Source organism: Podarcis pityusensis, assembly GCF_964106645.2.
Source record: "Podarcis pityusensis genome assembly, chromosome: 2".
NCBI lineage: Eukaryota > Metazoa > Chordata > Lepidosauria > Squamata > Lacertidae > Podarcis > Podarcis pityusensis.
In genome coordinates, this window is record NC_138029.1 from 122,029,534 (window position 1) to 122,043,451 (window position 13,918).

General features: G+C 49.9%; 1 protein-coding gene across 1 annotated transcript; it reads left to right on the forward strand.

Annotated features, from left to right (window-relative positions):
- Positions 1 to 4,707: 4,707 nt before the first annotated feature.
- Positions 4,708 to 11,107, forward strand: PSMB8 (proteasome 20S subunit beta 8). Its single transcript, XM_080993245.1, has 6 exons — positions 4,708 to 4,895; positions 6,945 to 7,095; positions 7,240 to 7,351; positions 8,640 to 8,769; positions 10,579 to 10,783; positions 10,905 to 11,107. The coding sequence occupies exons 1-6, from the start codon at positions 4,749 to 4,751 to the stop codon at positions 10,991 to 10,993; spliced, it is 834 nt and encodes a 277-aa protein (XP_080849371.1). The 5' UTR covers positions 4,708 to 4,748; the 3' UTR covers positions 10,994 to 11,107.
- Positions 11,108 to 13,918: the final 2,811 nt, after the last annotated feature.

Sequence of the window (13,918 nt, forward strand, 5' to 3'; positions counted from 1 at the left end):
TTTTATGTGGGTTTTTCTCTTTCACTGTTTTTCACTATAAAGCACGGATCTCATTCCCCCAGGACAATGAAGACACCTTTCTATACAGCCGCTGTATATCCCTGAACTATGGTCACCCTGTTTTTCTCTTCCCTCCCACCCCTGGCCCAGCCCCCTTAGTGCTCTCCAGAAGTTGTTGGATTGCAACAACTATCAGGCCTTCAGTTGCAGTCCAGCATGTTCAGGGCACTTCAGGGGTCAGCAAACATTTTCAGCAGGGGGCCGGTCCACTGTCCCTCAGACCTTGTGGAGGGCCGGACTATATTTTTTGGGGGGGGTAATGAACGAATTCCTGTGCCCCACAAATAACTCAATGATGCATTTTAAACAAAAGCACACATTCTATTCACGTAAAAACTCAGGCAGGCCCCACAAATAACCCAGAGATGCATTTTAAATAAAAGGACACATTCTACTCATGTAAAAACAGACTGATTCTTGGACCGTCCGTGGACCGGATTTAGAAGACGATTGGGCCGAATCCAGCCCCTGGGCCTTAGTTTGCCTACCCATGCACTAGGTGGTTGAAGGTTGTTCCACCACAACACGTACAGTGGTACCTCGGGTTACAGACACTTCAGGTTACAGACTCCACTAACCCAGAAATAGTACCTCAGGTTAAGAACTTTGCTTCAGGATGAGAACAGAAATTGCGTGGCGGCAGCGGGAGGCCCCATTAGCTAAAGTGGTCCCTCAGGTTAAGAACAGTTTGAGGTTAAGAATGAACCTCCAGAACGAATTAAGTTCTTAACCCAAGGTACCACTGTAATGGGAAGGTTATCAACAGATTTTGAATCTCCTCACCAGGTGACCTCAGGGCAGCTGCTGCCTCTCTGCCTAACCTACCTCAGAGGACAGTGGGGTTAATCATCACCTGTTGCTACAGAAAGACAAGAATTTGTGCACATGTAAGCCCTGGGGTCATCTAGTCCAACCCCCTGCAATGCAGGAATCACAGCTAAAGCATCCAGGACAGATGGCCAGCCAACCTCTGCTTTAAAACCTCCAGGAGGGCAGAGTCCACAACCTCCCAAGGGAGACCGTTCCACTGTCAGAAAGCTCTTCCTGTCAGAAAGTCCTTCCTAATGTTGAGTCGGAATCTCCATTCTGGTAACGTGAAGCCCTTGGTTCGAATCCTACCTCCAGAGCAGGAGAAAACAAGCTTGCTCCCTCTTCCATGTGACAGCCTTCAGTTATTTGAAGATGGCTATCTCCTCTTGGTGGCCTCATTTCCAGTGGAAAGAGCCAGCTTACTTCCAGGACGGAGTTCAGGAAGGTGAACATCAGCAAGAAGACTACAGAACATGGAAAAATCATTAGAGCCGGGTTAGGGCAGCTGTGGCCCTCCAGATGATGCTGAACTCCTAACCCCCAGCAGAAGCCAGCAGGGCCAGTGGTCAGAGCTGGAGTCCAGCAGCGTCTAGAAGGGTCACCGTGTGATGTGGTGTCTCTGTGCATAAATGTTTCCTGCCCGTTCCTTAACCAAGCTCCAGACTTGCAGCATGACATCAGGGGAAAACCCCAGGGCTATAATTAACTTCCAGCTCAGCGAGTGTTTGGCTTGTCCTCCTCTCTAATTACCTGTCCTGCCTCAAGAGCTACACAACGGGCAGGAATCCAACTGGTGCAGATGTTCCCAGGACTGGAGAGTTGGCAGGAGGTTTTTTGTTTGTTTTTGCACTGCAGTCAAAGGCACAGGAGCCCTGCTTGAAGAAGCAAGTTGGCAACCCTTTCCTAGGAAAGAGGATCTTTGCAAACAGCGGGTGCTTTAAGGGCAGGACAGGGGAGGCCAGCTATCCAGGGCCTCATTCTGCAGAAATAGCAGGAGGGGCCGCTTTTGAAATCAGGGAAATAATGCAAGAGTCCAGAATCTAACATAATTGCAATTGCAGCAGAGCTGCGATTTTATGGGGCCTGGAAGGTGGACTTTGTGGGTTGATCAGGAAGGCAAGGGGGAAGGGCAAGAACACTGGCCATCTGCTGCTTCTCTTCTTCCTCTATCGCGTCGATCTAACAGGCAGGAAGCGGCCCGTGTGGTTTCCTCTCCTCCCGCCCCTCCTGGTACAGCGCCTGGCACACCGCCCAGCTGATAAACTTAGTCGTGTCCCGCCGAACCAATGGCTAAAGAAGGCATGGGATGCGTCATCAGTTGCTGGGTAGATTCGGTCACGCAAGGTTGGAACCGTCGGGGATTCCCCCTGCCGGCCGCCGCGGCGCGTGTAGCCAGCGCCGCCTAGCGGTTGAAAGGAGCAGCTCAGCGCACCGGTGGCTCGCTTTTCAACCAATTTGTAGCTGCTATTGACAATGTTTCACGAATTCTGTGCTCGCTTTTCTTTTGTTTGCCAGCAAGCGAGACCTCCCATATTTGCAGGCTGCAACCCTGAGCATAATAAAGGCTAGAGAGTTTTTATTAGGATCAGAATGAAAAGAAGCCGCTCTTCATTTTACTGTGATTGAAACTGCATGCTGGAGATTTAAAAAATAAATAAATCAGAATGGAGTTGCGGCTGTTGAAGTCTAGTCTGTTCCCAACCCAGCGATGGGTACCGTGCCCTGTTCCAGAGCGCACCCTCTTGCAGGGCCTGCGAGACCCCGATTCAGCAAATGCACACTCCTGCACAGGGCCGGATTTCATTTTGATGAGGCCCTAAACGACTGAAGGTAATGGGCCCTTTATATGTCCAGCTGTCCTTTGTCATCAACAAATTGCCGCTGTTTTTTGTGTTGAATATACCGGTATGCTATATGGTAATTTATGGACCTAATAGGTATCTAAAGCCATTTGCACATAAAAAATAGGAGCCTGCACAACACAAAACACTGTAGCTGTATGTAGGTTTTATTTTATTTGTTTTTTATCTTATATTTTGGAAATGTACATCCAGTTTTTTTCCTTTAAATTTTTTGGGGTCTCCCAAAGAGAGTGGGGCCCTAAGCTATAGCTTGTTTAGCTTATACATAAATCCGGCACTGCAAGTCTTGCAGGAGTGCATTGGGAACGAAGGTAGCACCCAACTCAGATTGCCACAATTATTCGTTTGTTGTTGTTGTTTAGTTGTGTCCGACTCTTCGTGACCCCCTGGACCAGAGCACGCCAGGCACTCCTGTCTTCCACTGCCTCCCGCAGTTTGGTCAAACTCATGCTGGTAGCTTCGAGAACACTGTCCAACCATCTCGCCCTCCGTCGTCCCCTTCTCCTTGTGCCCTCCATCTTTCCCAACATCAGGGTCTTTTCCAGGGAGTCTTCTCTTCTCATGAGGTGGCCAAAGTCTTGGAGCCTCAGCTTCAGGATCTGTCCTTCCAGTGAGCGCTCAGGGCTGATTTCCTTCCAAATGGATAGGTTTGATCTTCTTGCAGTCCATGGGACTCTCAAGAGTCTCCTCCAGCACCAGAATTATTTGTTTAGTTGCAGCTTTTTTGCAGTCTCTTCTTACGTTCTCCTTCCTTTTAAAGGTTTTAAAGCAGATGTTCGAATGGCTGTCTGTCATGGATGCTTCAGCTGAGATTCCTGCCTTGCAAGGGGGTTGGGCTAGATGACCCTCGGGGTCCCTTGCAAGTTCTAACACCAGTGGGAAGGCTGCAAGCAAGAAGAGCACTCTCCCCACTTGCAAGCTCTCCAGCAACTGGCAGAGGCATTTACTGCTTCACATGGTGGGGGGACATAGCCATGAGCTCTGCAAGTGCGGCTTTCTCCAAGACTGAAGTGCAGTGTTTGAGGACCGGGACATTCACAGGGAAACCAAAATGCTTGTTTACAAACCTATTGTACTACCAACCTTACTGTATGCTTGTGAAACATGGACCACTTATAAACGCCATCTCCAACTCCTCAAAATATTCCATCAATGGTGTCTCCGAAAAATTTTACACATCACTTGGGAAAACAGGTGAACTAATATCAGTATATTGGAAGAAGCAAAGATCCCCAGTGTTGAAGCAATGATTCTTCAACATCAATTTCGTTGGACTGGTCATGTTGTGTGGATGCCTGGTGATCGTCTTCTAAAGCAACTACAGTGGTACCTCGGGTTAAGTACTTAATTCGTTCTGGAGGTCCATTCTTAACGTGAAACTGTTCTTAACCTGGAGCACCACTTTAGCTAATGGGGCCTCCAGCTGCCGCCGCACCACCGGAGCACGATTTCTGTTCTCATCCTGAAGCAAAGTTCTTAACCCGAGGTAATATTTCTGGGTTAGCGTAGTCTGTAACCTGAAGCGTATGTAACCTGAAGCATCTATAACCCGAGGTACCACTGTGAAATAACGTAAGACAGAGAAAAGCAAGCAATTGAAACCAGAGCTGGGGCGCAATGAGCCTGGAGATATCCAAAGGGTCATGGCAAAAATTTACAGAACCCTGCAGGGAACTTGCGGGGGGGGGGTTCTTCCCTTTGGATTCCCCCCCCCCACAGCTTCCCCCCACTTCCTTCCCCAGATTCTCCCACCCCCTCCAACAAAGAGGGTGGAGTGGGGTCCGTTTGGATAGGGCACCCTCGGTGCGCGCCTCTCCCGAGGGTTCCTCGCCTTCCTCCGTGCGCCCTGCTCCTTCGCCGACCTCTCCAAGCGCGCCCTTGCCCATCCCCGACGTGGCGCACGGAGGAAGGCGGGGAGGGAGGAGCAGAGCGGTGGCGGGGGGAGGCACGGAGAGGAAACACGGGTCGGGCGCTGCCGCTTTCGCTTTCACCGAGAAGAAAAGAGGCGAAGTGGCGATGGCGCTCCTCGACGTTTGCAGGCTGGAGCGCGGCGCCTGGGACTGGAACCCGCTGGGAGGAGCCGCCACCCCGCGGCCGGGGGCACCCGGGCATTACGCCTTCGGGGTAGAGAAGCCCCAGATCGCCGTGCCCCCTGGCAGGCAGGTGAGATGGGGAAGGGGGCGAAGAAGAGGCGGGAGGGCCACTGCGGCTAGGCGCAGCAGTACCTTTCCAACGCCAGCGAGCGATCCCTGCCTGCCGCCCTCTGCTGGGCGGTGGCAGAAGCAGGAAAATATGTATCTGTATTCCGGAAGGCGCAGATGGGGGGCCCGCTTTGACCTACATGTTAGGATCTGGAAATCGTTGTTGTTGTTTATACCTCACCCATCTTGCTGGGTTTCCCAGCCACTCTGGGCAGCTTCCAACAAAATATTAAAAATACAATAAAACATCAAACATTAAAAACTTCCCTAAAGGGGGCTCCCTCCCCTGCCCTCTGTCATTTGTTCTCCCAACCTAACAGAGGCTGATCTGTTTTTGCATTTGTTCAGTACTGTTGTAGCATCTGTCTCTGGACCCAGGTGTGCCTCACGGAACTTTCTCCTTGCTTGATTTGTGTTAACTTTCAAGAAAGCCTGGCTCTTTAAAAGCAGTGACCCTAAAACAACTCCAAACTGATGAAATCGGGTTTAAGCTGCATATCAGAAGTGCATTCCTTCAGATGTAACCACCTGGGTCTAGCAAGGAAGGGTGGGGAATCCCCCTTTTCTTTGGGAAAATGGGCTGCCCCTCTGGCTAGTGGCATAATCTGTGGGTTGCCTTCTGGTTGGATTTTATTCTGATCCTGATTGGATTTTAGGATGTATTTTAATTAATTGTCTGATTTTATGTTAATGTGTTATACATTTGATGTTAGCCGCTCTAAGCCCAGTTTAGCCGGAGAGGGCGGGGTATAATAATAATAATAATAATAATAATAATAATAATGCCCCATTTCCAATTGTTATATGAAAATTCAGAAGACCCAAAAGGAGACAGATTTTGTGACTGCTTCTGCCTCAGGCTCCAAGACAGCCTCCCGCAATGCCTGGCTTTCTTTTATATCTTACTTATGATACTTTGCTGTAATTCTGGGGATTTATTTTATGATTTGCGATCTTGTCTTTTGCAAAGTTAACTACTTTTAAAACGCCTGCCTGCCGAGAATGACGCTGCCCGTGAGCATGTGCAGAATGCTGCTCACCGGCCTCCACCAGCACTTGAAAGATCTGTGAGGAAGATTGACATGTGTCACTTTGAAACGGGATGGGGTGCCGAGCTGAGAGGCCCCCACAGCAAGTGCCACAATGACTTAGGACAGAGGGTGGGAGGTGGGTGGCGGCGCCGAATTTTGGCATCGCACAGGACACCGCTCAAATTTGAGAGCCCCAAATCCACCACTGCCAGCTTGATACCAGTTTGTTTTGTTTTTGTTTTTTCAATGTTTTTTGTTTGATTTTACAACTCCAGTCACAATTATAATCACATACGGTAAAAACAGCACAAGATTCTTCTGAATCTCAGGACTCCCCTCCTCCCCTCTGTGGGTTCTTTAAGTAACTTTTTAAACTGCATATAATAAGTCCATCTAATTTACAACCCTCCATTATATCTAAAGTCTATGCATCACTGCAAGAGTTACCGTATTTTTCGCTCTATAAGACGCACCAGACCATAAGACACACCTAGTTTTTGGAGAAGGAGAACAGGAAAAAAAATATTCTGAATCCCAGAAGCCAGAATAGCAAGAGGGATCGCTGTGCAGCAAAAGCAGCGATCCCTCTTGCTGTTCTGGATTCTGGGATAGCTGCGCAGCCTGCATTCGCTCCATAAGACTCACACACATTTCCCCTTACTTTCTAGGAGGGGAAAAGTGAGTCTTATAGAGCAAAAAAATACGGTAGTTAAAACCTGCCAAAGAGTTCAAGTGTTGACAATGGTCTTTCAAATATACTGTACATTTGTCCCCTTCTTTATAGAAGCTCAGCTTGATACCAGTTTGGGTAGGGGAGTGTTTTGTGGCCGTCTTCCTAGGAGGAAAGGAAGCACCCAAACATTGGGATAATTTATTGTTGCTGTGTATTACAGAAGTCTCAAAAGTCGCTTCGGATGGCAGATAAAAGAGATTTCTAAGCATTAAGCATTTCCGTGCCTTGCTTCCTCCCCCCCCCCCAGCCTTCTGAGTTCCTGCAGACCCACTGCGAGGGCAGCGGCAGCAGCGGGCAGCGGATTGAGCTGGAGCATGGCACCACCACCATGGCCTTCACTTTCCAGCATGGCGTCATCGTCGCCACTGATTCCCGGGCATCGTCCGGCAGCTACATCAGTGAGTAACCACAGAGACATAGACAGTTGAAATGGCGCCACAGATTAAATGGAGGAGGCCTGGCTGACCTGGGCCTAGACTATGGGGGACAGAGGCTCCCCACCGCTGGCTTGAACCCTTCACAAACAACTCTCTTCCCCATAGGTGCAAAGGTGTTCAACAAAGTCATTGAGATCAACCCCTACTTGTTGGGCACCATGTCTGGGAGTGCTGCAGACTGCCAGTACTGGGAGCGACTCCTGGCCAAACACTGCAGGTAGGTACCTAGAATCAGAGATTTGTAGAGTTGGAAGGGACCCTGAGGGGCAATCTAGTCCAACCCCCTGCGACGCAGGAATCTCAGCTAAACTCGGTAAACCTCCGTCTTCTGCAGGTATTTTCCCCATCTCACAAATATGCAGGGCAGGGCAATCAGGAAAAAAAAAATGAATTATTGAGTGTGTGCTCATGTAAAGGCAGCCGGGCTGACCCATAAGAAAACTCCAATATCCATTCAAAGGTAATGCCTTTTATTAGGCCAACCAAAGTGGCACAAAACAGTTTTGCAGGTCTGAGAGTTCTGCAGAATTCTTCATCTAGCCTGATGAAGAGTTCTGGAGACCCCGAAAGCTGGTATGCTTTTATTGTGAATATTTTGGTGGGCCTGATAAAGGTGTTGCTCTGATATGTATCAATTGTTGTTTTTGCTTCCTAAAAGTCACATGTAGTGTAGCAAACTTGAGCAGCAAGGCAGGATCCTTCCGGTCTTCCCCTTTGGGAAGCACAAGCTAGGATCTGGAATAATGTGTCATGATATTCTTCTTCTGACCCCCCTCCCCTCCCCCGGGTCTTCTAGAAATGGTGGCTCAGCAGGTCACAGCAAAAAATTACCAGGCCAGACCTCCTCTTGATGGATTATAATTTGAGCCCAGCCTGGGTCTGGTTGAATAGATTCCAGAAGGATAGTGAAGCCCCAACATGGGAGCTTGGCCGCCACAGTTTTACTTGGGAGGCCTCAAGATGGGTCGTTGGCCCACCTGAAAAAGGCGGGGGTGATGGAGTTATGAAAAAGAAGAGGAGAGAGCGACTCTCCCTTTCATTCTCCTCCTACCCCTCTTTACCTCCTTCCTTCCTTCCTTCCTTCCTTCCTTCCTTCCTTCCAAGCACAATTCAAAATGTTGGTGCTGACCTTTAAAACAGCCGCGGCCCAGTATACCTGAAGGAGCATCTCCACCCCCATCGTTCAGCCCGGATACTGAGATCCAGCTCCGAGGGCCTTCTGGTGGTTCTCTCATTGCGAGAAGTGAGGTTACAGGGAACCAGGCACAGGGCCTTCTCGGTGGTGGCGCCCGCCCTGTGGAACGGCCTCCCATCAGATGTCAAGGAGATAAACAACTTTTTGACTTTTAGAAGACATCGGAAGGCAGCCCTGTTTAGGGAAGTTTTTAATGTTTGGTGTTTTATCGTGTTTTTAATATTCTGTTGGGAGCCACCCAGAGTGGCTGGGGAAACACAGCTAGATGGGTGGAGTATTAATATATCATTATTATTATTTCTTCCGGCAGGTTGTACTACTTACGCAACAAGGAGCGAATCAGCATCTCGGCTGCTTCCAAACTGCTGGCCAACATGCTTGTTGAGTACAGGGGGATGGGGCTGTCTGTGGGGAGCATGCTGTGCGGCTGGGACAAGAAGGTACCAGCAACGTGACCGCAAGGAGGGGGGGCAATTGGGGGCAGGCAGAGTGGGGGGGGGAATCACTCAGGAAAATGGGAGCTCATTGGGTCAGAGATGACTATAAGGGGTGAGTCAAAGGAGGGGCTGCTGGGTATCCTGATGAGAGAGGAAGTCTGGGTGGAAGAGCGATTCTAGGATTCCTCCTCATTCATTGCCAGCCAGGTCCTGCCTGAATACACACTACACATTTAAAGCCACCCCACCCCCCAGAATCCTGGGAATTGTAGTTTTCAAAGGTTCTGGGAATTGTAGTTTATTTATTTGTTGGTTTAATTTGTATTCCGCCCTTCATCTGAACTTCTTCTTTGGCGATCCCTCGTAGCCGAGTAAGATTGTCTTCCATGAACACAGTCTTAACAGAAAGTCTGTAAGTGACTGTGGAGGCCAATTCTGGATCCACACTTCCTTGCACAGTGGGGACATTGGTTTCCGGGCGGGAGCTGATCACGGTGAGGGTTTGTCAAGCGTGCCTTCCTCTTAGCACGTTTCTCCCTTTCATCCTGAGTTCGAGCATCTTCAAAGTCCATGACACCTTTGGTAAAGGCTGTTCTCCAACTGGAGCGCTCGCAGGCCAGTGTTTCCCAGTTCTTGGTGTTTATACTACATTTTTTAAGATTTGCCTTGAGACAGTCTTTCAACCTCTTTTGTTTACCACCAGCATTACGCTTTCCATTTTTATGTTCGGAATATAGTACAGTGGCACCTCAGGTTACAGATGCTTCAGGTTATAGACGTTTCAGGTTACAGACTCCACTAACCCAGAAATAGTACCTCGGGTTAAGAACTTTGCTTCAGGATGAGAACAGAAATTGCGCAGCGGTGGCGCAGCAGTAGCAGGAGGCCCCATTAGCTAAAGTGGTGCTTCAGGTTAAGAACAGTTTCAGGTTAAGAACAGACCTCCAGAATGAATTAAGTTCTTAACACGAGGTACCACTGTAGTTACTTTGGAAGACAATAATCAGGCATCCGCAGACCATGACCAGTCCAATGAAGTTGGATGATGTTGAAGAGAATTGCTTCAACACTGGTGATTCTTGATTCTTCCAGTACACTGGCATTAGTTTGCCTGTCTTCCCAAGTGATGTGTAAAATGTATTTTGCCCTTCATCTGAACATCACAGGACAGTTCACAACATAAAAATATCAAATGAGAACACAAAACACATACTAGAAGCAAGAACAAACCTGCCATCCCACAAACATATTTAAAAGGCCCTAGAATCAGCCAAAGGCCTAGTTATAGAGGAATGTTGTCACCTGGTGCCTGAAGACATGTAATGAAGGCGCCTGGCAAGCCTCCCTGGAGAGAGCATTCCACAGGCAGGGAGCCACTGCAGAAAAGGCCCTGTTCTTGTGTTGCTACCTGCTAGACCTCTTGAGGAGGCACACAAAGTTCTCTGATTATCTGTTCTGTGGGGGTCAGTAAACTAATGTTCCCAGGATTCTTTGGGGGAGGAGGTTTTGCTTTAAATGTATGGTGTAAACAAGGCTGATAAATATTTATCACACCGCCGGGAATTCACCCAGGGCACATTTTCAAGAGAGGTTTAGTGGAGGGGGTTTAGTGTGGGTCTTGGGGGGCACATGGGAAGTGCTGCCAGAATGAGGGCCTGAGGGAGAGAAACAACTTTGTGACTTTCAAGGAGTGGGGTGGGAATGAGCGGGTGGGGAGTGGGTGCGAGATCAGCCAGGCAGGGGACTTGGGTGGAAGCGGCCGCGATCAGAGCCAAAAGAGGCCAGACCTGCGGGTTCTTCCTCTTTTTCTAGGGTCCTGGACTTTACTACATAGACGATAACGGGGTACGCCTGGGTGGTCCCCTCTTTTCCACGGGAAGCGGGAACTGCTATGCCTATGGGATCCTGGACAGCGGCCATCGCCCCGATCTCAGCGTGGAGGAGGCCTACGAACTCGGCAGGAAGGCCATCTCATACGCCACCCACCGCGATGCCTACTCAGGCGGTGTGGTGAACAGTAAGTGCCCCCCACCCTCATTCTGCAGTCCCAGCCCCACGTCCCCCTTGTTTGGTGAGAGCCTGCTTTCATTTTGCACAAGCTCACTGGTGTGGTGGTACCTCTCTGTCGCCCTGCGCAGTGTATCACATGAAGGAAGACGGTTGGATCCGGGTCGGGCGCACAGATGTCAGCGATCTGCTCCACCAGTACGCCGAAGCCAAGAAGTGAGCGGCCGGGAACCACGAGGAACGTTGGATGTGCTTCAACACTCAGGGGCGAAGGGCAGAAAGGGACAGAGCTACATTTATGACGGGGCAGCAATAAAGTATTTTCATTGATAAAGTCTTTGATTCTTTGCTGGTGTTTTAAAGAAGATTTTAACCGGTCTGAAGTAGCATACAGGATACACGTAGTGGGAGGTTCTGGACTGAACATTTGGGAGTTATTGTGTTCAAGATAAGCTTATCCACAACAGCTTCATTGGATGAATTTAGATGAGTAGGACAGGATTTTTTAAATTTATTCTTCCTCTTTTTCTCACATGTGTGAGAATGCAAGTACAGTGGTACCTCTGGTTACGTACTTAATTCGTTCTGGAGGTCCGTTCTTAACCTGAAACTGTTCTTAACCTGAAGCACCACTTTAGCTAATGGGGCCTCCTGCTGCCACTGCGCTGCCAGAGCACGATTTCTGTTCTCAGCCTGAAGCAAAGTTCTTAACCCGAGGTACTATTTCTGGGTTAGCGGAGTCTGTAACCTGAAGAGTATGTAACCCAAGGTACCACTGTACCTCTTTCAGCAGATTAAAATCACCATCTGTTTGCCGTTTATCTTTAGACGCTTTTGGGGAAAAGGTTGCTTAACCTTCTAGACCAATTATGATATCCAAAGATGCTTGGGCAGACTTGAATTCCTTTTCTCCCTTCTATGTTTCCCACTTAACAAAGAAATCACAGACTGCTTAAGTAAACAAAAAAATATAAGTTTACTCACATTAAAAACCTTGCCAGGATTCAACAGGTACAGTGATGAAAATCAGGCAGGCAGTAATCCTTAAAAGTTACAAAAGTCCGTAATCCAGTTCAAAATGGAGTGGCCTTGACTGTCCTTGAACCTTGCTGCCACACTTAAACTGAGTTGGGCCGTTAGTCCACCTGCCCCAATCAGCGGCGTAGCGTGAGTTGTCAGCACCCGGGGCAAGGCAAGTAATTTGCGCCCCCCCCAACCCCTAACCTGCCGATCTGAGTCGAGTTGCTGCTGGCGCTGCCGCCCAAACCATGCCGCTTGCCCGGAGGAGGAGGGGGGCAGAGAGGCGAGGAAAATGCAACATGGCCCAGCAGCTGCAGCAGCAGCAGCGGAGGCGGGGCTGTGAGGAGGGGCTGCCTGGCACGTCCTCCGCGGCCCTGACGCGCGGGGCTGAGAGCCGCTGCCTGCCGGACGCCTTCAGCCCGGGCGCGCGCACAGCTCGTCGGTTCCACGAGACATGGGGCTCTGCTACAGCCTGCGCCCGAGGCTCTTCGGCGACTCCGGAGGCAGCGAGCGCGCCCCCCCAGATGTTGCGCCCGGTGCGGCCGGCCCCCCTGGCACCCCCCACGCTACGCCACTGGCCCCAATATTGCCTGCACTGACTGGCAAGGCTCCCCAGGGGTTCGGAGAGGGGGACTCTCCCAGTGGAGATTCTGGGGATGGCACCTGGGGCCTTCTGCATGAAAAGCAGATGTTCTAATGCTGAACTACAGCCCCCAAAGCCTTTCTCCAGAGCAGTGTTTCTCAACCTGTGGGTCCCCAGATGTTGTTGGACTACAACTCCCATCATTCCTAGCCAGCATGACCAGTGGTCAGGGATGATGGGAGTTGTAGTCCAACAACATCTGGGGACCCACGGGTTGAGAACCGCTGCTCCAGAGTCAAACCACAACAGTTGTTCTTAGCCCTTTGTGTCCTCACCCACGTGGGTGTCTTGTGGCACTGCAGTTCCAGGAACCTCAACTGCTCTCCGTTGAGGAAGCACCTGCGGTCATCAAGCTATTGAGAAGATCTGGGAGGTGTTTTCTGGCTCTCTCGGTTTTGCACAGCAGAACAGCGAAGCACAGCCCTTTCTGAGATGCTGATGAGCCCCTCTGGTTTAGGTTTGCTGTGGGGACTACAGGGTCTGGATCTTTTCCCTCTCATTGCCTTCCACATAAAGTGTATGCAGAGGGTTCATGTAGATCAATCCTGATATCGGGGGAGGGGGTGCCCCATGCCTGTTGCTCATTCCTCGTTCTGCCTTCTGCAGTCCATGTAGCTCAGCATTGTCCACACCAGGGACTAGGAATAGGAGGAGAAGGAGAAGAAGAACAAATTTATTTATACCCCGCCCATCTAGCTGGATTTCCCCAGCCACTCTGGGTGACTCCCAACAGAATATTAAAAACACAATACACCATTAAACATTAAAAACTTCCCTAAACAGGGCTGCCTTCAGATGTCTTCTAAAAGTCAGGTAGTTCTTTATCTCCTTGACATCTGAAGGGAGGGTGTTCCACAGGGCGGGCACCACTGCAGAGAAGGCCCTCTGGCTGGTTCCCTGTAACTTCACTTCTAGCAGTGAGGGAACCACCAGAAGGCCCTTGGCGTGGACCTCAGTGTCTGGGCAGAATGATGGGGGTGGAGACGCTCCTTCAGGAATACTGGGCCGAGGCCGTTTAGGGCTTGAAAGGTCAGCACCAACACTTTGAATTGTGCTTGGAAACATACTGGGAGCCAATGTAGGTCTTTCAGGACTAGTCTCGGCAGCTGCTCCCAGTCACCAGTCTAGCTGCCACATTCTGGATTAGTTGCAGTTTCTGGGTCACCTTCAAAGGTAGCCCCACGTAGAGCGCATTGCAGTAGTCCAAGCGGGAGATAACCTGAGCATGCACCACTCTGGAGAGACAGTCCATGGGAAGGGAGGGTTTCAGCCTGCGTACCAGATGGAAATGGAAGACAGCTTCCCTGGACAAAGAATTGACCTGCGCCTTCATTCCTCTCACTTATGTGCCCTCTCGCTGTCTGTCATGTGTGATTTAACTGAGGTTCCTGCATCACAGGAGGTTGGACTAGATAACTCTGGGGGTCCTTGCAACGCTACAGATCTATGTTTCCATACACTCCCAACGTTTTCCCAATGAAA